Source organism: Lepisosteus platostomus, chromosome 4, assembly GCF_059453375.1.
Source record: "Lepisosteus platostomus isolate fLepPlt1 chromosome 4, fLepPlt1.hap1, whole genome shotgun sequence".
Lineage (NCBI taxonomy): Eukaryota > Metazoa > Chordata > Actinopteri > Semionotiformes > Lepisosteidae > Lepisosteus > Lepisosteus platostomus.
In genome coordinates this window covers 33,183,561-33,209,607 of record NC_142614.1, presented here as the reverse complement: position 1 = coordinate 33,209,607, position 26,047 = coordinate 33,183,561, and the positions used below count along the sequence as shown (strand labels likewise).

The window sequence follows — 26,047 nt, the reverse complement described above, 5'->3', positions numbered from 1 at the left end:
TAGGAACCAGAAAAAAATGTGAAAACTAAGGGGCTGTGCATTTAAAACTGACAACAGAAGGTACATTTGTCACCAAAGAGCTGTGAGTATGGAACTACCTGGGTAGTCATGTTGTCAGTTGACACTTTAGCATTTTTACAAGAACTAGCAGGATGAGATCCTCTAAATTAAGTAGTTAACAGCAACCAAAAAGCTAGATGGCCAGAATGCCCTCTTCTCATTTCTAACCTTCCTTATTCAATCATCATCAGAAAGCTACTTCCTCAGAGCAAGGGTTATAATAACCTGGAGCCTAAGCTGGAAGTTTAGGGCCCAAGGCAGGACTACATTCTGGATGGAAACCACTGTATCACAGGGAGCACTCAAACAGGACAATGTAGACAGAAATTAAACCAGAAGGTATAAATATACCTCATCTTTGGGACATGGGAGCAAACCAGAGCTTTCACAAAACATCCACAAGGACTGCAGGCACAGACAAGACACCCCAGCCCTGAATCAAACCCAGCACTCAAGAGCTGTGACGCATTGTAATGAAGACTACCAACAGTCCTTTGATTTCAGGACATTTTATTAAACGAGTAAACCAGTGAGGGAGTAGGAGCAGAGGCTTACAGTGTTTGATATACACAGAACTACTACTATCAGCCTGACTACAAAAGAACAGTTCTGTAGTGCATAATCAAGAAATGCTAAGGCTTCCAAACACAGTTCTCTGTCCTTAATAAAAAAGGAACAGAAGTAATCAAAGAGAGTTATCAAAATATCAAGGAAGATAGAAGGAAAGTTCAGTGCTGTACTGTATATTTTATAAGTAGACTTGTTTTTTCTGCTTGATCTGCAATTAAAATTAAGGTTTAGATTGTTAGAGAATTAAGCATTGATTTGCTTGTTTTTTAATTAAAAAAAAGGGTAAAAACTAAACAACTGTCATTTTATTCCACTGATAAATTCCAATTTACCACCTTTACAGAACCTCAGCATGAAATAAAATAATTGAAATTCCAATGGAATAAAATTATATTACACTTAATATTTGCCATCATTATCATCCAACTTTTTTGTGATGCTTTTATCAAAGGCCATAATTAACATTTAGTAAGTGTAGTTCAGGTGGGTAGCTGCGTCAGCATGCCTAGGCTACAAAGGAGCAAGTAACAGGTTTATTCCATGCTGAAAAGAGACGAACATGTTGGCTGAAATTTAATGCTTTTTCTTATTTTTTCAGCGTGGAATAAACCATTTAGTAAAGTATACATTTATACAACAGTATGGGTATGGGTATAAATGTGTATAACACAGTTAAACATACTAGAATATAAATTAAATGCAGAAAACATAACATATAATGGTTATATGTCACATATGAAGTTCAATTTAATGTGCAAATCAACCTGTTCAACTTCACCAGTTCCTTCTCAGAGATCAACACCAATGGAAACAAAAACAAGCCAGAAGAGGACTAAAAACAAGTGAACAAGAACCACTGTGACAGCACCTGTTGCAAAAACAGCAGCTTTTCAAAACATATCTTCCGGTGATGGGAGGCCACTGGTGAAACAAGCAGGCTAAGAGATCATCAGTATTACTAGAGTGGTGGTGAGAAGGGTCTGCAACAAATCTGCAGTTAAAACTATACTGCTTTTAACCTGTCAACAAAGTTCTTCTTCTTGGATCTTCAGTGCTCAATCTGTATAATGCTGTTTCTATTCCCTTAAAGTGCAGGAAACCACAAGTGTCTAGTTTCTGTTTCAAGGGGTTGTGTGTGCACTTTCAGTCACAGCCAGCAGAGCTGCCATTGAAATGCCTTTTAGCTTGTTTAAAAAGGTACAAGAAAAGAGCTGTATGCCACTGTCAGCAAACCGCATAGATTACCTAAACATTCCCTTTCACAGATTAGATAAAATAACAAGTCTAATGGAGTATCAAGCGGAAAAATGGCATCTTTCCTTAGGCTGACTTCAAAGTACAATAACTGCTTTGAATGACAGGCACAATAGCAAATGAAATTACAAAGTCTGAGCAGGTCTTGATGAGCAATGGCACCTGAAACAAATGGCAGCAGTGTGGAGCTACTTCCCTATGTTTATCAGAACTGAGTGATCCACTCATTCGGAGCAGGGACTTAAGGCTCCTTTCCCCTCATGGCTTCTGAAACACTGAAACGTGTTCTTGCACACTGTCAGTATTCTAACTTTCCAGTTCATAACACTGCATATACAGTATCATTTAATGTAAAAAAAACAGCTGAGATTTTAATGTACCAGAAAGCATACTATAATGTCAAAGGAAACATTTTACCTAGAAACATTTAATAGGTTAGAAAACATAATCAAACCTCAACTTTGTCCACATCAGCTGCCAAAGAGAATGAAGGACACTCAGACCTTGAATAATCTGAGTTTTGTTTGCAGTGAATACTTTAAACAAAGCTGAAGATTAAAGGTAAGAATGGGGTGATTTCAGAGACCAGGAACTGCTGTTTACAGATAAACAGTCACAGTACTGTCTATTCAAACTACAAGTTCAGTAAATCCTTTTTATCCGGGAAAAAGCTGTTGTCGGAGAGAAAAAAGCAGCACTGATTTACTCAAAAAACAGAAAAAGCAATAGGGAAATTAAATCAGAGAAACCAACTACAATGTAAAAGAAATATTCTTATCAAAGGATTTGTTAATGCAGTTGTAAAGCTAAGGTTCTTTGAGCACAACCTAAATACAAGTATCACAGCTTTTGCTTGCAATGACAAAGTCAGGATATTTTAAAAACTTTTAAAGATAAATGGAACAACTTCCATTTACAGGACATCTGTTTTCAATGTACAGAATATTAACAAACATAACAATTGAAAACAGATCCCATCTTACAAGCTCTCTGTTAAATTGGCCCTTTTAACTTAAAATTTGTTCAATTAGGACATTAGTCTAATTAGTTTAGTGTACAGATGGTATGGAAATCAGGAAGCATCCGTGTTATGCACAACTGTAATTCACCATACTGTTACTTTTTGGTCTCTTATTGATAGAATTTTCAAAGAGACAGTTGCCTTTAATTAGTTTTTGTCCTCTTTTAACCCATAAAATGACTTATTTGGAATTTACAAGTTTATTTTTATACTTTTTATGTTGCTGATCAAAAATAAAATGTAATAAACATTGTGTTTTAGCTTCCTTTTATTCTTTCTGTGGATATCGGAATAAAATTTTAACATTTTTTGCTAACTATTAAGGAATTGAATGGTTACGTTCCTGACTAAATCCATGACTGTGACCACCCTATATTCAGCCTATTGAAAGCCTACACACTCTTTCCAAAGTAACACATTTTGTGGTCCCCTCATTATTTGAGTTTAAACAGTGCTGTAAGGAGGAATGGCAAACAAATTTTACAGACATTTCAAAACAGAATAAAGGCAGTATTTCAAGCAAAAGGAGCTTCCACTAGGTCAGGTACACAGATAGTACACTTATCAACTCTTATTTCTAGGTAGTTGTGTGTTATAATGTGTAAATAAAGGTGACAATTTCTGATTACTGATGTATCTTGATTTCAGACTGTTAGGCCACAAAATACATTACTTGGGAAAGGGTGTGAAGACTTTGTATAGGCACTTGTACCAGTGGTTCCCCACCTTGGATGAAGGTAATAAAGATCCGGACAAACCCCAGTTAAGAAGGAAAAAATATTGATAATCCTGGCAATAAACCCCCAGGTCTAAGGAACGATCCTCTGGATATCAATTATCCTAAATTAAACCAAAAGGCTGTTGCTTTTGGCATTGGTGCAAGGAATGGTGGTGGGGCTTTTGCATGATGAATGCAAGGAAATTATGGTCTAAGAATGCGGTTTGTGTGCATGCAGCCATCAGTGGTATTTTTATGGCAACAGTACACCCCAAACCTCCCTCTCATGCACAAAGATTTTTTTTTAATTCATCAATGCTGTATATAAAAGGACACATCTTCCATCTTCTATCAAGACATTCACAGCTGCTAGTATTACTAGTCTAGTCTGAGCTACAGACATGATCTTACTTCGTGTATTGCTTGTTTCTACCAGCTATGCATTAGTGCTGTGAGCTATTACTGGTCAGTATTAACATCAGTTTAATCACTACAACTTTGAGCTACCCAAAAAAAAAAATAAGTTGAGCGGGTGAAAACGTTTTGAAGCAGAATAGGGAATAAAACTAGTTCTGTCAGTAGCAATTTTAATGTATGTAGCAATATCCAAAGTACATGTTAAAAGAATGTATTTTCCAAAGCAAGTGTCCTTCCAACCCTTGAAAACTAGAATTACAATTGATAAAAGGAAAAAGCTCAACAGCAGATGCAACATCACTGACTTTAAATTTATTCCAAAATGAAGAGATGTAGTTAAGTCATTCTTTTTTTTATTTCTTTAACATTTCAGATTACACTGAGGATGACATTAGAAAGAATGTAATCAATTTGTATGACAATGAGTAATTTTCTCCCTTGTTGAAAGAGGGAATTGTATAACAGAACCTGAGGAAAGATGATGAAGAGCAAGTCATAGCAAATGTGCTGCTATGGCACTGAAAGGTACCCCTACAGAAGAAACATGTGCGACAGGCAGATAACCTTTGACATTAAGATTTTGAAATCTGGAGAGACACAATGGCAAGTAGCTTTGGAACTGAAGCATTATCGTATACCACGTCCTAAACATTTTCATCACAAAAAGGCCTCACAAGAGTAAAAACAATATTTGTGACTATGGCAATTGGTAGAGGGAAAAGCTTACATAAGGAGTGGAGAAATAACAGCAAAATAAAAATGTATATATCCAACTTGTTTAGGAACAGGTGTTGAAGACAAGTCAAAATGCCCAGCTGAACTCTTTATGGAGTTCATCTACTGTTTTATTTTGCCTTGTGACTCACATGTGTCGCTATGGAACTAAAAACAAGAAAGGCTCCAAGGTTTTTATAAAAGGATTGCCATTCCCACCATCTGCTTTAAATAACTATGAACTCCTTCTGTGTGTTCAATATAGATGAGAAAAGCCAGGGCTAAGGTTTGTTATGGCTTGAAGCCAGGCCTGTCTTATTTAGTCATATTCAGAAGAATAAAAAATGGAAAGAAATACCACACATACTTTATGTCCCTCTCCATTGCTCCCTTAATGCTGAAGTAACCAGGATCCCTTGTTCCCATTTAACCACCACTGAGCAGGAGACCAACTGCAGTCAGCAGAGGATCAGATCACTTTTTTACTTGAAAGACCACCATTATAAACGAGTGGCGTGAATGGAATATTGTTATTCCATTCTGGTAAAAAGAAAAAAAAAGATTCTGCTTCACAAATATTATGTGCAAAATGAAACACACCGTGTCACTGACCCCAGTTAACACCTCTGCCACATTTCTGTGGGTTTTTAAAAGCCTATTTCCATGTGGATTAGATTTTGACAGACTGTGTGTTTCTGTGCAATTTACATTAACCAGAGGATGATTCTATATAAAGAGCAGTCAACAAACACCTCATTTTCCACTTCCACACAACTTTGTGTCCTAAAACATTCATGTCAAAAGGTGCACTGAGATCACAGGCCAAACAAAACCAAACTGGGTAATACAGTCATAGCAATCTATATTATGGTGCATTAGAGTTAAAATGACAAACCAAATTGAGCTATGATATTACATTTATTAAACCTAAAGTAAATTTAAAGCAAATCAACAAAGATTCACTCATGTTTGAAAACAGCTGTAGGGGATTCTTGCCTGGTTTTCTTTAATCTCACTCTCCTGCTCCCAAAACACGTCTCTAGAATGTTCCTGTCATTTCTTTTTAAGCAACATTCAGAGAATCCACCTCTTTACTCCAGCTCATCTGAATTCGGCAGCTCGCCACGTCTTATATCATCATCATTCTTTGCATGCTAGTCTATTCCTTCAGTTTCTTCACTTGCTTCCTGGTGCTATAACATCTCATTCAACTTCCTAGTTCTTACATACCACTGTCTCCACAATTACATGCCTTCAGTCCCGTCTCTCCCTGCAACCCCTCCTGTCCTCCTCTTCCACCAGGCAGGCTGGACCCCCTCTCTTCTCCCACTCCCACAGCCTATTTGTTCTTCACCCTCACCCTCAGAGGTGGAATGAACATAAATCAGAATTATTCAGGCCCTGACCATCCTTAAAGCACATGCTCAAGAAAATTTAAGAGTCATTCATTTAGACAGCACCTGTTAACTGTCAGCCACATCCTTCAATTTCTCACACTTTAAAGTATTAATATTCTGAATTCCCAAATTGTTCATATAACTTCCTAGTTGTACTTATTCACTGTAAAAACAGAACAGATACTAACAGGGTGCGTTACATTACTGTTCCATATCCATACTATCTACAAAATGTTTTAACTGTAACAGTTTCAATTTGTTTGCACAGTATAGGTTGTGCTATCCTTATTGTTAACTTCTTGTACCTGTAAGATTAACATTTTAAGCTCATCGGAATTTTTCATTTTTACTTAAGTATATGCATACTGTGGAAGTCAAATTATTGTTAAAATGAAAGTACTTTTGGTAATTAGAAATTCAAAATATTATTAAAATGAAAGATACAGGAACCCAAAGTAATGCATGCACACAGACACACAAATACAAAAAAGGCAGTAATCCTGAAGTAACTATGAAGAGGATCTAGTTGGCATCTTGATCTAGGGAAAAAATACAAAATGCAAACAAAATGTTTGGATATAGAGTGAAATGTACAGCTTGCAAAAGGGAAGTAATATTAACAATCAGTAAGACCTTTTTCAGAATATTCTACAAATGTGGCCACCATTATAAAAAAAACTGCTAGTCTGGAAAGATTTCAAAGAAACAACTAGAAGCATTCCTGGTCTCATCATCCATAAACCAGTTAAAAGAGCACTTTATTCTTTTGAATGCTCTAAAGTTTTAAACAGAGCATATTATGAGGGGATGTGATATAAGTATTCACAATTCTGACAAATACAGATAATTTATTAAATGTATTGCTTCAGCGTCAAAAGAAGAACTCCGCAATAAAATTTAACAACAGAAGAAAGTGCTTTTAAAACTGAAAATAGGAGCGACTTTACACAGGGGTGTGGCTGTACGAATTAAACTACTCGGAGCTCACATAGATTACCAGAGAACATTCAAATATAATCTGGGAGAGATCAGATCAATAAATTACTAGGAAACAAGCTAGATGGGCTGAATGGTCTCTTTCTTTTCAATGTTTTGTAAAGGGCTCATACACATTTACCAGATCTACAGCTTGGTAGAGTGCTCGGTTGAGAAATGGGGTTCTTGTTTGAATCAATAAACAACTAAGTTGGCACATCAACAACATGGTTCTCATCTGGCATCAACAGCATGAACTATGGAAGGACTTCAGTCCTGAAACCACATTGATTACCATACATTCCTACAGTCACCAGCCATGCTCACCCCTGCTGCCATGCCAGCTGAGATAGTATTGACATGGCAGCCAGTCATTGCGCCACCCACCTGCACCTGTCCACATATCTGCATTCAGCACCGGTTGCCATGAATACCAATTTGACAAGAGATCTGGATTACCTGGAGGCAATTAACTTCATCGCCCACTTCAGGTGGTTCAGGGATATTTAGGGCTACTCTGACCCTGCTCAGGTTTCCGTAACAGACTCTGAGCTTCCAAAACCTCCGGCTTTTTCCTTGCTGCATGTAATTTTGATTCCTAACCTCTGCTTGCGTTCTTGACATTGTTCCCAGACCATCCTTGGCTTGTTACTCTCAACACACCAATTGGATTCCCCTTTGTGCTCTGAAGTGAGTTTTGTTTGCATCAGTTTGACCCCCTGCCTGCCTGACCATGAACTCTGCGTTCTTGTCTGCCACACTACCCCGCCGCCTGCGAGCACAGCTCTGCCGAGTCCCTAGCTTGCTACAGCAGCATTTTGCCTGTGAGCTTGGCACCACTGCCTGCATGCAGTACAGATATCTCCCATTTCCCAGATATTCTCCAAGGCTTATGGCAACTAGCAAATAGTGACACAAGCAGGATATTAATTTCTGAAAGTCTAGTCTCTGTGCCAGATCATGGCAGCTATCACAATAGAGTTGTCAACATTTGGGTGAGGCAGACGTACGTTGGCAGTTGTAGCTGTGAATGATCAGCCCTACCTAGAATATGTTTCATTTGGCCCTTTAAGATAGGAAAAAACAAAGGATGCCCTAAACATAAATCATAATGCCCTAAACATAAAAATGTAGTAAAACAAAACAAAACAGAGTATTAAAATATGAGACCTTTAACATCACGGCCAAGATGGACTGTCTAAAAAGACATATTGCATTTGTGTCATCAGAACTTGCCTGACAAGCCGGAGAAGGACCAGTAAAAAAAAGCTGGCCTTTCGTCTTGAAGTGAAAATCGAAGAAATATAGATTTGCCTCACAAATGAAACCTTTTGTAAATTTATAATTGGAATCAAGGAGCACCCCATGATTCTGTCTCATATTAGCAAAGAATCAATATACTTATATCATATTCCTATATATCAATGCAAATTCAGGGATTCCTGCAATTCAAACAAAGACTCCATGAAGCACTGTTTAAGTAGTTATGCACTAAAGCACTGAATGAATACAACCATAAAAAAACACATTTTCAAAAATCTCAAGACTCAACCAAGAATGGAAGAAAGGTGTTTATATGGTTCAGGAATATGGGAAGTGCCTGCTAAGACATACTTAGATTTGGTTTTATACCAGGAAATACCAAGATTGGTTTGATGAAAACGACTAGACTATTAATCAATAATCAATTACTTATTGATCAAATGTGCAAGGCTTTCTCTGCATGGGAGAGTAACCCAAACTCCGCAGAGAAGTACCTGGCCCACCAGCAAGCAAACAAGGAGGTATAAAGGAGATTTTTTAACACGATGAACAGATGGCGGACAGACAAGGCAAAAAAATTCAACATCTTGCAGACATACGATATCTATTGTTCTACAATTCCTCAAGGTCTGTTAGTACCTAAGCACCTGGACCTTTCAGATTTATCGAAGCGGGGACCCTCACCAAGGAAGGGACTCATGGGGCGTGGTTGAAGAGTAAAGGTGCTTGCTCAAGTGCAAGCTGTGCTCTATGATCTAGATGTTACAGGTTCAAGCCTGGGTAATGTCACTACCCAACTGTGACTGACATTTCCCAAGCTGCTGAGTGAAGAGTGAGAATATTCAGCCTGGAACCTCAGCAGCTTTCCTAGGTGTTTGCAGGTTCACAATACTGTTGGGTGAGATATATGCCTTTCCTCCAGTCTGCACTGAACCTCTGGTACAGGGCTGTGTGGCTTGTGACACGTTAAAAGACAGCGAAGCCTGCCTCTGCAACAAAATATTCAATAACATCCCATACCACCTAATTAGACACGAGCTTGAAATAGCCCTAGCACTACACCTACAAGCTCACACTATATTGAAATTGAATGATTATATAATCCTGAATAAATTTAAGGATGCCATAATTTTGACAATCTTCAAGAAATGGGACTGATACAATCTAAGAAATCACAGAGCGATCTCCATGATGTCCATCTCAGGCAAGATTAGAAGAATTCTTCCGAACTGTTTCATTGCTTTTGCTGAATAACTTTTCCCAACTTCGTTCTCTCCCAGGCAGGCTCCACTAGCAATGAAACTGATCATATTCCATCAGCAGCATAGCTTCGGTCATGTTATCTGGATGTGAGATTCTAGGATCCCAGAACAGCTAAGGCAACTGCTCCAGAAGAGCACAGAAAAAGCATTTCATAGACATTGTAAAAGCAAACATGAAGAAATCAATGCCTGGGAAGCACCATACATAGTAAACACCCGCATATCTCCTGAAACCTGCCAGAGGGTCTGTGGATCCTATACTGGTATTAGCAGTCACCATCAGATTCAAGGAAGATAATTATCCTTCATCATGAAAAAAAGGTAATGAGTGACAATATCCAATAAAACTATAATAAAAACAATAAAGATTTTTTACTCTGGCACTACATATTGTAGGATCTTGGTATCATAGTGTTTATTAGTACTGAAGACTAACTGACCCATTATACTTATGAGGCACAAAAATAAAATAAAAAAACACTTCTTGTACTCACCGCCACTGCTATCATGGTGTCGTCTGGTTTCCATTCTGCCCGCTGGTAGGACCCAAATTGTGAAGCTGCCCTCTCTGACTCTATATAGCTCACTATTAGAACACTGGGCTGCGGAAAAAAAGACAAGAAATAAAGATCAGACGAGGCAAAATGCTGTTTTGAGAAACAGAAGTAGAATATGCCTCATCAAACACATACAGCATTATTTGTCAAGTGACTATAAGTAACAGCGCAGCAGGTGAACTTTCACAAAGTTTATTTTATGTCCTTTGTCTGTTATGAGGTAACTGTTTCCCCATCCTTATTTGTTATTTTATCTGTAAATCTGGAGATTACACATCCTCCAAAAACATGAAACAAGTTCTTCAGACCAGCTTAAAAATAGCTACTTGCAACAGAACAACAGGACTACATTCAAAATTATTCAGGACTAAATAAAATTATTCATCTAACTTATGTAACTATCTAGATCATACATAGGATAATTTTGAGAGGATAATCATCACTTTTGTGATTAAGCTTTATGAATGCCCCAAAGCATTACAATGATTCAGTATTAGAGCTTCTGTATTTGAGGATGAATCAGATAATGACAAACAGGGCCCATCCATTCTAGTAATGAGATCAACAACTTCTAGGGAGCCTAGAACTTCTAGATTAGTATCCAGAAGAAAAGGTGGATTGACTTCCCAGCTGCTCTGCCATCCCGGGCCAAGCAGTAGACCCATGGGGAGGGATTAAACATCTCCACACAGTCCCGCGCAAAGCTCTCTTTGAGAGAATTAAGAAGGAAACGTTTTGTGCTAGTCCGGCAAAGAAATTTCTGCCTTAGGTGAAGGAGCCTACAATATGAATAAAGAACTAGGTCTATCCACCAGAAGTGGGTTCAGGTTTTTGCGGCCTGAAATCAAGTGAGAAAAAGGGATTTCGGTTACATATTTGTCAGCTCCTGGAGCAAGTAAGCTAGGTTGGCTAACAAACATGCCGCCCTGAAGATCCTAAAGTTACTGTACATGCAAAATAATTGTTGGATAACTTTTACATCATGTACATTACTCTATATCTCTTGAAAAACAGTGGAATTGACGGTTCAGAGAAGTGAGGGGACACGGGCACGCAAGACCATCCACGGAGCTGTGGCCATGAACATGAGCTGAGGGGAGAGATTTGTTAAGAAACTAAGAAAGGTTACAAATGAGAGGAGGCCATTTGGCTCCCCTAGTTTGTTTGGTAGCTAGTAGCTAATTGATCTGAGGATCTCATTCTGCCATTTCTTGACAGAAGCCAAGCCAAGCTTGTTAGGTTCACCAACATGGCTAGGTACAGTACCCTGTTCCATACTCCTACAACCACTTTTATATAAGAGTTTTATATAAACAATTGTATCGTAATTTATGAAAATGTTTTCTTTATTCTCCCCCATCTTTTGTAAATTATACACAGACCACAAAGTATTCCAGGCACAATATTCATACCCTGCAGCTCTTCTCTTTTTAATGTGGAACAAAATATTCAAAACAAACATTTACAATACATAACAGCAGGACACACGGAGACAAACTAAACGGCAAAAAACATAACAGATGTCAGGGGTATTCTGCTGTTTAGCTGTTCTTTATGCTCTCTTCCTAATTACAGTATGTGACAATACCTACACATTGCAAGTTTATAAACAAGGCTTGGTCTCAATTTTCCTTAATTTTAACATCTGACATGCAGCGAAGTAAGAATTCTTTTATGGCTTCTGTTTGCATGTTATGCATACCTATCCAGGAATCTGGTGATTTCACTAAATGCATCAGTCCAACCTGGAACCATAATTCGAATAATAAAGGACACAATGACTTTGCATACTGTTTTAAATAGTAATCGTATATAAAGTAACAAGCAACTGTATACTAAGGAAAGGAAAGCACTCAATTTGTTGTTCTCTTTTTCTTGTGTATGGATTTTTTTTCTGCAACACTAACAAGACTGAACATTTTCTTTCCCTTTTGCTTTTTCTGAAAATATGGAAAAGTGGATTCAAAGTGAAATAACACTGCACTCTCTTAATTTTGTGAGATAAGTAAGAGATTACCAATCTCCGTGCTAATTATCTTGATATCTAATTATTTGCCTGATATTTTATGAACCTGCCCTGTGCCTTTTTGATAGCTCTTTGTTGTCCATAGTTGACTCTTTACTGGAAGAGGACACCTACAGGAACAGCCAATTTTATTTTGTAATCAGCAGGATCACTACAATTGAATTGCAATAGGGAGGTAACTGATCATATCGGGGCCATTTTACAATTGCTATTGCTATGGGTTAGATACAGTGCCTTGCGAAAGTATTCGGCCCCCTTGAACTTTTCAACCTTTTGCCACATTTCAGGCTTCAAACATAAAGATATAAATTTTTTATTTTATGTGAAGAATCACCAACAAGTGGGACACAATTGTGAAGTGGAACGAAATCTATTGGATTTTTGAAACTTTTTTAACTAATTAAAAAATGAAAAGTGGGGCGTGCAAAATTATTCGGCCCCCTTGCGTTAATACTTTGTAGAGCCACCTTTTGCTGCGAATACAGCTGCAAGTCGCTTGGGGTATGTCTCTATCAGTTTTGCACATCGAGAGACTGAAATTCTTGCCCATTCTTCCTTGCAAAACAGCTCGAGCTCAGTTAGGTTGGATGGAGAGCGTTTGTGAACAGCAGTTTTCAGCTCTTTCCACAGATTCTCGATTGGATTCAGGTCTGGACTTTGACTTGGCCATTCAAACACCTGGATACGTTTATTTGTGAACCATTCCTTTGTAGATTTTGCTGTATGTTTGGGATCATTGTCTTGTTGGAAGATAAATCTCCGTCCCAGTTTCAGGTCTTTTGCAGACTCCAACAGGTTTTCATCCAGAATGGTCCTGTATTTGGCTGCATCCATCTTCCCCTCAATTTTAACCATCTTCCCTGTCCCTGCTGAAGAAAAGCAGGCCCAAACCATGATGCTGCCACCACCATGTTTGACAGTGGGGATGGTGTGTTGAGGGTGATGAGCTGTGTTGCTTTTACGCCAAACATATCGTTTTGCATTGTGGCCAAAAAGTTCGATTTTGGTTTCATCTGACCAGAGCACCTTCTTCCACATGTTTGGGGTGTCTCCCAGGTGGCTTGTGGCAAACTTTAGACGAGACTTTTTATGGATATCTTTGTGAAATGGCTTTCTTCTTGCCACTCTTCCATAAATGCCAGATTTGTGCAGTGTAAGACTGATTGTTGTCCTATGGACAGACTCTCCCACCTCAGCTGTAGTTCTCTGCAGTTCATCCAGAGTGATCATGGGCCTCTTGGCTGCATCTCTGATCAGTCTTCTCCTTGTCTGAGCTGAAAGTTTAGAGGGACGGCCAGGTCTTGGTAGATTTGCAGTGGTCTGATACTCCTTCCATTTGAAGATGATCGCTTGCACAGTGCTCCTTGGGATGTTTGAAGCTTGGGAAATCTTTTTGTATCCAAATCCGGCTTTAAACTTCTCCACAACAGTATTACGGACCTGCCTGGTGTGTTCCTTGGTCTTCATGATGCTCTCTGCGCTTTCAACAGAACCTTGAGACTATCACAGAGCAGGTGCATTTATACAGAGACTTGATTACACACAGGTGGATTCTATTTATCACCATCAGTCATTTAGGACAACATTGGATCATTCAGAGATCCTCGCTGAACTTCTGGAGTGAGTTTGCTGCACTGAAAGTAAAGGGGCCGAATAATTTTGCACGCCCCACATTTTTTTATTAGTTAAAAAAGTTTCAAAAATCCAATAGATTTCGTTCCACTTCACAATTGTGTCCCACTTGTTGGTGATTCTTCACATAAAATAAAAAATTTATATCTTTATGTTTGAAGCCTGAAATGTGGCAAAAGGTTGAAAAGTTCAAGGGGGCCGAATACTTTCGCAAGGCACTGTAAGTGTACACACCCCTGTTTTCTAGGTTTTAATTTGTATCTACTTTTCAAAGAGTTTAAAGTGTTGGTTTTTCACTTGGAGGTTATGTGTTACAATGTGTAGAGATAAAATAAATTCTGATTTAACGTGTCTTGATTTCAGGCTGTTAGGCCACAAACTGTTTTACTTTGGAAAGGATGTGTAGAGGTTCTGCAGGCATTGTATCCCCCCCTGCTAACCCAGATTTATCCTGTTACAGGAGTTTTGGCAAACAGCAAGGAAATTACCCTGCCAGCTGTGTCCCACGTGTTAGGGTTCTGTTATGGAAAACTGAAGGTGTCAAAGCACTTTGCCATGAGCAAAACACATTGCCATAGTTGATTAAATGAGGGACTATGTCTACAGCCTTAGTCATTAATAAACACTGTAAATGTGACAAGTATTTTTCTCCTTTCTAATTGATGAATCGAATTTGTTTCTTATTTTGGCAGTTAAAGAGAAATTAAACCATGAGAATATAGCAGACATTTACAGCAGAAGTGTAGCTACTGAATAGTAAAACCCGCTACAGGATTTATTGTCAAATTATGTTATACAGGTGACAGTCAAAATCATAATGTGCAAATGAACTAAATATAAATATATTGATTTCCAAATGTCCACACGGCATTCTTTCCCATGGTCACTTCCTTTAATGTATGCTTTGACATTAGCACATATTAGCTTTAGATAGAATATATTTCTGCTTTTTACAGTATATTAAACTTGCAGCACCCGCTACATTATCTGCATGGAAAATGTTGGTAAATAGAGACAAGATCTGGAGATTTTAAATAGCCTGACTTGAAGCATTTTAGAGTAGATGAAAATTACCTGCTTCAAAGTAAAGTCAGATTAGAAAAGCCATAGTATCTTAAAAGAGCAACACAAATCTAGCTTTGATATAGATCTAAGAGGAAAAATGTATACAGCAGGTGCACAGTACAGCACCCAGCTGAACGATATGCTTCATCTGCTTTATTTTATGTCAACTGTACCTAAGAGTCAGGATGCAGATCCAAACACCCTTTACATTAAGAAAACAGGAGACACTGCACCTCCCTTTCTGAGACCAGCATTGGCCACAGTGCTGTAGGATTTACAGTACACTGGAAATTCAGGGTTAAGTTAAAAAACAACTGTTTGGTAAAATGCTAGTTTTTCTCCATGTACTGCAATTAGGAATTTAAGGTGCCTACACAGAACCAACAATACCGAAATTTCACAAAATTAAAGTCACAAACCTATGAGCAATGAATGCCTGCCATTCACTGTTGCTCTTACTTAATATTACTGAAACCGAGTTTACCTAAGAAACAAGAATGCTGTTAAACTCGGACAACTTTTTTTAACTCATCATGTTTGTGTTACTACTGGCTCATTAAGGTTCAGAACAGTGTAAGGTACTGTTATTTATTCTTGTGACTGGTGCCAGCTTGCAGCAAATTGGATGAAGTAATCAGGCACTCATGTTTAACACTAGGACATATACATTTTAAGAAAACACTTAAGCATTTGAGATTGAACATAAAAAACATGCTATCCAAATGTCTACCATTATTGGATATGTTTTCTGACAGATATGCTCACGATTTTGTATTTTTATTTAAATAAAGTTAAGACCATTTTTCATCAATCAGGAGACATTGTGGTTTACGGCACACTTTGCTTGTATTGCACTGGAATAAGATTTCCCAAGGGAGACAAAATTAATCCTACATAGCTACCAGAAAATGCTTTGTTTTAATTCTAGGAAAAGTTATATCAGAGGGCAGCACAGTGATGCAGTGGTACAGTAAACAGCCTGTCTTGCTGTGCTAGGGCCCTAGGTTCAATTCCTGGAGTGCTGTCTGTGTGGCGTTTCTACTGTGATTTCTCCACTTTCTGGCACCCCTGTGATCCTGTTTTAATAATAATAACATCCCTTTATTAACCCTTTACAATTTCTTGCATTAGGAATTATCTTTTCGCATACCCCAGCTTGCTCTGCATGAGACGCACAGACAGGGAGAGAGCCTGGGGTCAGAGCGCAGGGTCTGCCATTGTACGGCGCCCCTAGAGCAGTTGGGGTTAAGGGCCTTGTTCAGGAGCCCAACGGAGTAGGATTCCTCTGCCGGCTGTGGGATTTGAACCGGCAACCTTCTAGCCACAGGGGCAGATTCAGTGCAAGGTGGTAAGATTTATTGACAGCCAATAAGCAGATGGTCACTCAACATGACATTCAATACAAATGTAACCCTAATCCCTCATCTTCCTCTTCCAATGTTGCTGTATATTTTGCTGGGCAATCACCATGGAATGCTTTAAGATTACCACGATTTGAGAAAAGATTGAGGTAATCTTAAAGGAAATCACAAGATGCACTCAGTGATTTTAAAGAAATTAACAGCATTACACCTGAAAGCTATAACCCAATTGTAGAAGATTTTGTTCTTGTTATAGCTCTAGATGCTTGTGGATTTCTATCCGCACACCAGAAATAGTCATTTATAATGTTTTTTTATTTAAAAATTATAATTTACTCATTTAACAAGGTGGGGAATGAAAAAAACAAGGAAAGTAATGACAGCCACAACAATTCTGTGCTTGTGAGACAGAGTTTGTCCAAGCTCATACACTACCCATTCTAAACAACTAGACTCAGAGGACACCAACAATAATCCATCTTGGCCTGTTAACAAGAGTAGTGAGACCATTTTCTAGTCCTATATTTTTATTTATCCTAATAGCTAGAGTGCAAATAAAAACGCTGCCATTTTATTTCTTATATTTCTGTGACAATGCCAGTACCTATCTATGGTAGGGTTCCGATTCTGAAATAGCAATAAAAAAGGCAAAGTTTTCGACATTTGACACTGGGTCAAGATGTTTGAGCCGGGAGCTTAATGTTCTCCATAAGTGTCCATCTTTATCTTCATCTTTCTTCCAGAAAAGGTCAATAAAGAATTCCATTATTGATTTATTGGTCAGAATAATTAAAGCTTCTACCACAAAGTCATGCATTTGTCTCCTCCGAAACATGCAGGCCAAACATCAAGATATTTTAAAGCACAGCCACTTCTATCTTCTACTTGTTGCATCTGTTGCCCTCTATAGTGCAACTCCAAAACATGACATCAGGCCACCACTGAACTAGAGATGTGAGAGCCTGCCAGAGACTAACCTTGCAGCTTTTAATTAAATCAGTGCAAGTGGTTATCAAGCTAAAACTAATTTAGCCCATAATAAAACAAGCCAGCCATCAGCATTTCCCAGGCCTGACTTGGGCTTCTGCTGAGGGCAATACTCAACAGTAAATCACTTAAATAATCATAATTTTCATTTAATTCCCTAAAAGGGCATTAGTGTAATCCAGTTTTAAATACCACAGGTATGATACAGCATGCAATAAAAGATCCAACAGACCAGGGCAAATGCAAAAACAGTAGCACTCGTATAAAAATGTAATCAAAATGATTTTGTTTATCTCAATGAACAACCTAAGTGCAAAGAATATTAGTTTCATGCATGAAGGGGTAATTTACCGATTTAATTGGACTGTACCCTACTCACTGTGCTTTTTCCATAAAATGTTGCTGTTTTCCTTTTCAATTCCCCTGAATTGAGGATCATAATAGCAGTTATAAACAAAAGGAGGCCTTATAGCACTAATTGATTCAGTAGACAGTAGACGCTTATTGATCCAGGAAGTTCAAACATTTGTTTTAAAGGATTTGAAAGGAAAACTCTACAACCCCATGACTTTTCCTAGAAGCCCACAAACTTTTAGCACTCACTGACATCTGTAGAGCTACATACAGACATACTGGCACTCACTGGGTGCCCCATTAATTGCCCAAGCCTGTTCTACAGGATGACTCACTACGAGCAAACAGTCTTCAATAAAATGTGAAAAGATCTTATTGATATACAAGTTTAATTAAGTGACATTTCTTTAACTAAATAAATCTTAAAATCCTGGAAAACCGCAGGCAAAACATTTTTAAAATATAAAGATACAATTGAATAAATCAAATTAAATAGTAAAGGAAAAAAATAAACTACAGATTCTGACTTCCACTGAACATAAAGTTATTCACAAGTGTACACTTTCCTAGGGTTTTCAAAATTCTGCAAAGTATTTTAACCCATCATGCAGTTCTGGAATAAAGCAGATGTTTTTATATCCCATTCTAATTTGAAGTATTTTCACTAAAGAAAGCATGCAACAATGAAACTGATAATTTTACGCTACACACTAATTTAACACTGTTTCAGAATTCAAACAATACCATTCTAATAAATATGAAAAAGTACATACTTTTTGCCTCTCTGAAGTCTTGATAATCACTATAATTGCAGATCATATAAGAAAGTTAGTTGACAGCAATTAGTGCTACAGCAGAAGACAGAGAATGGTCAAAGGGACTTCATTCCACAACAAAGCCCATTTGGTCATGAGGTTCAGGCTGCTGTGACTGTCTTTTCTCTTCCAAACTGCTAAATACAAAATACTGTGCACAAAAATAAATCACTCACAGCAGTGACACTCAAAGCAAATCAATTCAGGGATCCATACAGATCAATTTAAGAAAAGACAACATGCCTTCATTTAACAATAAATGGACTACCTATAAGCTGTAGTACAATAGTTCAAGACATATTTGGGTCTTCAAGAGGCACAAATGAAACCGAACCAAGGGGGGAACAATTAGATCAGCCAATTAAACTATATTTTTTAAATGACAAAGCTACAAAAAGTTCAAAACTTTAAATTAGTCCTGGGATATCCTGTAAAACGTGCTGTATTAATATTCTGCATACAGAAAAGCTTAATTTTAAGAGATCGGCATCAAAAAATCACTCCCCAGATAAACACTACTGGTGCTTATTGGCTACTAAGTGACTATGTCATCTCAGTGCTACAGAAAGGTTTTCCTATTCCAGAACCTCTAATTTAGCAGACAGATTACAGTTTATAGTTAATGTCTTATTTGTTCACAGTTAAAGATGATTCATCAGAATTAGTTTGTCACGTCTCGCTGTCAAGCTTAATATCAGGTTTAAATTTGGGCTCAAATGAAATGAGCTGGTCCACTGGTCCTTAGTCTTCCTAGAAAAATTAGACAAAGTAATCAGTAGTCTTGAACCAAAAGGTTAAGAAATGCCAGAGGCTCCTAACAGAAGAATGAAGCATAATGGAGATACTGTATGATGATACTGTAGCAGTCAGCCTGCTAATCTTCATTAAAATAATGAACACTTTTGATGTTTAAAGACAGTGCATGCCAATCAGAGTTACATCTACACAGAAATGTTGGCAGAATATTTGCTACTTAAAGCTGCAAAAATCAGCTGAGATTTAATACATCAACTGTATGAAAGCAGATTGGTAGAGGATAGCTAACAAGCAGTCACAATGCCCTCTCTGCTAATGACAAAAACAGTAGTTCCATCAGGATAAAAACCTATCTGCAGACAGTTCTACCTTATAATACCTGTTGATGTAATCAATTTTCCAACCAGGATCAAGCAATCATAGCACTCATCCATCTGCCATTCTAGAAGAAGGGCGACACATCTAACATTCAGTGCCCTACTGCTTGGCAGTTTCTCCCAGTGAGAGGGACACATAAATTCCTCTTCTGATTTTTTTACATCCTGATCTACCATGAAAACACAATATTAATCTACAATAAAGTAGCAACCTATCTCTTCAAAAACAGAAAAGCTGTGTCACATAAAATTGTAAGAAAAATTCATTTTTCCCAATTTCCTTCATCATTTCAATTGCCGTTAACTGACAGTTTACGCAGCTCCAATCTTGAAGCCCAAATAACAGTTAGGTATATGATACCTAATATATTGAGGATACATCAAGAGGCATAAATAACTGCACCGAAAGGAACATCTAAAATGTCTGTCCAGCGTTTAAATTGAGATTTACAGTTTAAACTATGACAGCTCTTCAAAGATTAACACCACTCACATTTTTAAAATCACTTTTGATACACAGTAGTACACAGTCCTTAGATGGCCAAAAGTTTTGTATTCATTATGATGAGCAGATATGTTTCTGTCATTTCAGTTAAGAAGGGACAAACCATAGAAAATCTCCCAAGACATCAATATTGGTGGTGGTGGAGGGGAGTCCCCATTACCTGTAAAGCGCTTTGAGTGGAGTGTCCAGAAAAGCGCTATAAGTGTAAGCAATTATTATTAATTATTAATATTCAGCTCACTCCTTCCCAAACCCGAAACAATTCTCTTTCTGTGTAAGACTATTAGCTGCCAGATGCTCCTTTGACTGTTCGAGCACTTTTCTTGCAAAGAAAAAAAAACATGAAAGGCAAAGGAAAATTTCTGAACACTTCAAAGTGTGAGACCTCGCTGAAACAAGATGCTGCCTGTCTGACGTCTCTGTACATGGAGTGCCTTGAAGTCAGCTGAAGGTAGGCAAGCACACACAAGACGAAACCTGTTGCTTTTCCCTTTATACAAAATAAGTGTAAAAAACCCAAAGTAAATATTTTTTGGTAGCTTACTGCAGCTCTTTATTTTTCTAATGTTGCTGTATCTCTGTTTAGAGTGTGAGCTGAAGCATTTCTTGTCTTTTATTTACTTTTCTGAACAAATGTAATATCTACTTGCTTCTGTACATAAAAACTTTTATATGACATTTTACCTACATCTATGGTAGGTAATATACTGTCAATATTACAGTGGTAATTGGCAATAGTACACAAGCTAAAACAACTACAGGTTAATAATAAACCGAGAAGTAGAACAAAAAAAACATTGTTTTGGCTATAAAGCTTTCTTCAGGTGTGAATAAATATAATATTATTGTGTATATAAAGTATGTATCTTTTTACATATGTATAAGCTTATTCAGTTATATTAGTCATATTAACTGACACAATTACAGTATTACTTTTATCAACTATTATTGAGAATAGATTTTGAACAATGGCCTGCATACCTAAACACCACAGCAACCTTTCATGAATCTTTTTATACACAGCGGTTGTCTGCTCCAATGTGAAAGAAACTGAAGGAGCTAACCAACTGCACTACTGAATTAAGTCAACCTGGATCAGCTTTGAACAGTTCAAACAGCAGGAATTCAGGCAACCTGGGGGGGAACTATTCAATCACTATAATTTACAGGTTGTTGGAAACAACTAAACAGAGGTAAAGGCCTTCTTAAGAATCCTAGACATACTGTAACTAATACCACACTGAGTAGAGACATTTAGACCATGAATGCACTTCTTTGAGAAGTATAACCAAGCTCAGACAACGTCACAAAGAGATTTACATGAAAATAAACTAATATTCTTGGTTTTCAAAGCAATTGAGACACCTTTCAATAAATAGTTCTATTGACTTCCCCCCCATAGAGAATTAAGTCACATACAAACACATGAAGGTTGTTTTGATTTTCACAATATATAGGCTTAGGGACTGATCTAATTAATGACATTAAGTTGTTACTCCAGTTTCATCTAAAAATATGAAATTCTAAATAGAACAGTTAAATGCACTATAATATGCAAGATAATCATCTGAAATCCTAGGAAGAAAGTAAAATCTCTCAGGTTTCTCAGGGCTCAGTCTGTCTCAGGTTCAAAATCAGCACAAGCAATACTACTTGGGCTCTTTTAGCCACAGTAACTGTTCCCACAACATGGCTTTAGACCAGCCTCAAGTTGTTGGCTGTTCTGCTTCCTCACATACATATGGCCCTTTCAATGAGAAGTGACAAGATTATTACATTACTAAAGTGCATCCTCCAGTGGATTGTTGTTACTCTGAGCCTGTCTCATTCACAGGCAATGGGATTACCTTGTGCAGAACAAAGGCTTCTAGTGACAGCAGATGGCAGATAAAACTGAAGGAACAAAAGGAGGCCAGACTGAATCACAACAGGCCGTCATGTTAGGCTCCAAGTGATAACTCCAGACCCTCTTCTTTGTTTTTTTATTGAGACACTCATAGAGACTACAAATAAATCAGTTTTGCAGACAAGGATTCTTATAAGGAGCATTACATAAATTATAAAAGAAAGTCCACAGCTGGCTGCCCTGTGATTTGAAAAGGCCCAAGGTCCCTGCAGGGGACAAGGACGTGTCAACTACAGCACGTGTTTTTCTGCTTTCAGCCACACTTCCTGAAGTGTGCGCCTAGTGCAGCAGATGAGAGCTTTATTCACTTTTCCTTTGATGGCAATTAGTTTATTTCAGGTTATTGAACTCTACATTCCCATTTACTGGGGAGTCCGTAGATAGTACTTGTTACAATTTATGTACAACTGTTTAGTCTGCAAATAATTGAAAAAATAAACTTCCTAAAACTGAAAAGAATCAGAAACAAACATCATACTTTAATTATATATTTTTTTCATCTAATTACGATCAGTACACAAAACCAGAAGTCTGTTTTTCCACATGCCATAAACAAAAGCCACCATTTTACACATAATACAAATGTACTAGAAGATTTCTTATTAAGTTGTGTACTGAACTTCCAAGACATTTTCAAATTCTGAAACCTCCTGCCTGTATTTCAGTCTGGAGCTCAAATGTCCCACTATGGTCTAAACAGCTTGTACACTTGATGCATTCCACAAACTCACATGTCTGCTGTATACCAGACTTTAATGTACTTTCTGGGTCCATGTACTTAATCACGACCTTTACAAAACACCAGTCAAAATGTATATGCCTCTTACTTAGGAATCAAGAATACTTCTACATCTGAGAATAAATCCTCAAATCTTCTCACTAGCCTGTCGCTATTAATAGAAGAATAACACACAGTAACCACATTTGCAAAAGTAAAAAATATCAGAGCAGGAAGACAGAGAAAATGCTACTTCATAGGATCTGAAAACAGCCTTGGTTGCATGAGAGCTAAAGCTATGCATGCTTATGTTATCAAAGTCAATTCATGTGGAATGTGGAACACATTGAAGGTGTAATTCCACTACATAAATTACATACTGTAAATGACCAGAAAAAACTCTTCCTCAAAAACCAACTGAATAGTGCAAAAAGCACAAAAACTTACATTTGTAAAACTTACATGTGTCCTACAGTGCATCATTTGCCGGTACAAAATACATGGCCTGCAATCAGACCTCTCGAAATAGTGATCTGGGGACTCCTAAGTGACTAAGGTGATAAAGGCGCTTGCCTGCGCACAGGCTGAGCTCTAAGATTGTGAGTCTTCGTCATGTCGACTGAGTACTGGGTAGGGTGGGATTTGTCAGCCACATCTTCCTTTGCTCTCAGCTAGTCAGTGACCCCTGCTGCTGCCTCACAGGGGCCTGTAGGCTTTAACTGGATTTTACTAGGCTCTATAACACCAGCAACAACAAGCTAAAGAATTTACTTTCAAGAAAGAAAATCAGTGATGGAAGTTGGCATATTTATTGTGCAACACATAAAAAAAAATATATATGGATAAATACAATCAAGATACCATACAATTTACAGATAGAACATGTGTATTTGAAGATAATTCCAGATAGAACATATGTATTTGAAGATAATTCCAGATAGAATGTGCAAGGTAAGTCACAGTTTGTAGATACATGTACACTATGAAATGATAAACACATGCTACCCAACAAATTTAGACCTGTGTGACACAGATTCCAGAAGTCAGTAACACATGGCATCATCTGGGCAGACAGGAACTAAGTGTTGTACAAGCTTCACTGTTGCCATTCATGACATCTAGCTTAGAGGATGGAAGTGTCAAACCTGGCCACATACAGTAATATTAGTTCAGGAACAGCACTCTAATTTAGCTTAATAAATACTAACACAGAAACACATTTACAACTTACATAATCACAACATAGATTCCCTGCTCTCAAAATTAGAATGCCTTGTATATACCACAGCATATACCAAAGTGGCAGAAATTTAACCTCCCACGAGTAAGAGAACACATAATTCAGTTTGCTGCAGTTGCCCTGGCATCACTTCTAGCTCAACTCCATTTTGCCTTTCAGGGAATTTCATATATAGGACATTGCAATAAGTATTCATACCCTTGCACAGTTTTAACATTTTATGCTTTAAAGCTTATGTAACCTAATCCATACATTCAGAACCAAAATTCAGAAATTTTAAATTAATGTAGGTGTACAAAATGATCTTAATGAGCCACACAATTAGTTGAGTGGTCTCTGTGTGCAATAACAGTGGTTTACGTAATTTCAGAATAAATACACCTATATTCCTGCAAGGTCCCTCAGTCAAAGATTCAACAACTCAGTTTTCAGAATCAGTCAGAGGTAAAGTTGTTAAAAGGCACAGATTAGGGGTATAAAGATTTTTTAAAAGACACTGAATATCCTATTGAGTATGGATTATTAAGGGGTCATACCATCCAGACACTAAATCTAGGGGTGCCACTATGAGGCCAAAAGTAACTTTACAAAGTGTTACGCTGTTCAAATGCTGCGATGGGAAATAATGTCCATGTATCAGCAATATCCTGGTAACTCTACAAACACAGCCCATATGGCAGAGTAGCAGAGCCATTTCAAATCCTGCTTGCAGTTTGCAAAAAGACATTTACATGACAGTGCAAAATGTGGTTATAATTCATAAAGATACGTTGGTCAAATTAAATCAAATGGGAACTTTCTGGTCTAAATGCCAAGCTTTATGTTTCACATAGATCCACCAAAGCACACCTCCCAGCCCAAACCATCCCAATAAACATGGTGGTGGCAAGGACTGTGAAGATGCTTCTCCTGAACAGGGATTAGTAATCGTTTTAGGATTAAAAGACAAATACTATAGATAATTCTCTCTGCTAAAGTCTGTCTTCAGTCTGCTAAAGACTTAAAAACTGGGGGAAAAAATCACTTTTCCAGAGGACAACAGTCCAATGCACAAGGCCATACCTACACAAGAGTGGTTTCAGAATAAGAAAGTTAATGTCCTTGAATGGCCCAAAGACCTGACTTGATCCTACTTACAATCTGTGGAAATACTTCAAAACTGCTGTCCATAAGAACTCCTTAAGCAACTTGACAGAGTTTGAGCAAATTTGCTCAAGAAAGAGTGGGCAAATATTGCACCAAGTTGGTGTGCAAAGCTGGGAGACTGGTAGACCACCAATTGGTGTTTCCAATAATTGTGCTATACATACATTTCTGTATAATTTTTGCAGACATTTACCATATGTTAACTTTACAAGTCTTCAGTTTAGGATTCGGGTTATTCAAGTTTTTTAAAAATGTGTATGCATCACTTTGTAACTTCACAAAATGGGACACCATAAGAAAAGTCTCCATATGTTTGCTAAGCACTGTATATTGAAATTCAGTACTATTTGCTACACGTGACCATTTTAATTTCTCTTTTGCCGTACAGCAGTGGTTCTCAATCTGTGGTACGCGTACCGGCAGTGGTACGTGGAGTGCCGCCATGTGGTACGCCAAATGACCCTGGAACTGTGTCGTGTGCGCTGAAAAAATCGGGACGAGTTTTCATATTTTGTATTTTAATACGTGTCGAATACGCAGCCTACGTACTACGATACAGTGCGCGCTAATACTTCAGTGGACACAAGAGATACTCTGTAATTTTATACCACTCTATAGGAATGCGTGCTACGGATGCAAATGACCAATTGTATTTAAAAAAAGCTGCTGTATCTCCAGCAAATAGGGAGAAAGGAGAATGTGCGTGATTTTGGAACAATGCCAACGTTGTAAACACAGGAATGCATAGAAATACGTGCTACGAACGTAGGTAATCTTGTGAGCACACGAAAGCGTGATAACAGAAAAATATTTAAGAACTGTTCTAATTTGAGAAAAATACACCGAGCGTCTCTGTGTTTCGCTCCCATGAGCATGAAATAAAAACTTTAAATAAATACGGAAATAAAAACGGAAACGCGGAAAAATGCAAGCTTGCGGATTGCTAAAGCA

General features: G+C 37.7%; 1 protein-coding gene across 3 annotated transcripts in view; it reads right to left on the bottom strand.

Annotated features, from left to right (window-relative positions):
* The window catches only part of ric1 (RIC1 homolog, RAB6A GEF complex partner 1), a 138,813-nt gene that overhangs the window by 97,644 nt on the left and 15,122 nt on the right, over positions 1 to 26,047 (bottom strand). For all 3 annotated transcript variants that reach the window (XM_088629425.1, XM_088629428.1, XM_088629427.1), the window contains exon 2: positions 10,146 to 10,253. In XM_088629425.1, the coding sequence (XP_088485551.1) occupies positions 10,146 to 10,253 (108 nt within the window). The remainder of the gene's footprint in view (positions 1 to 10,145; positions 10,254 to 26,047) is intronic.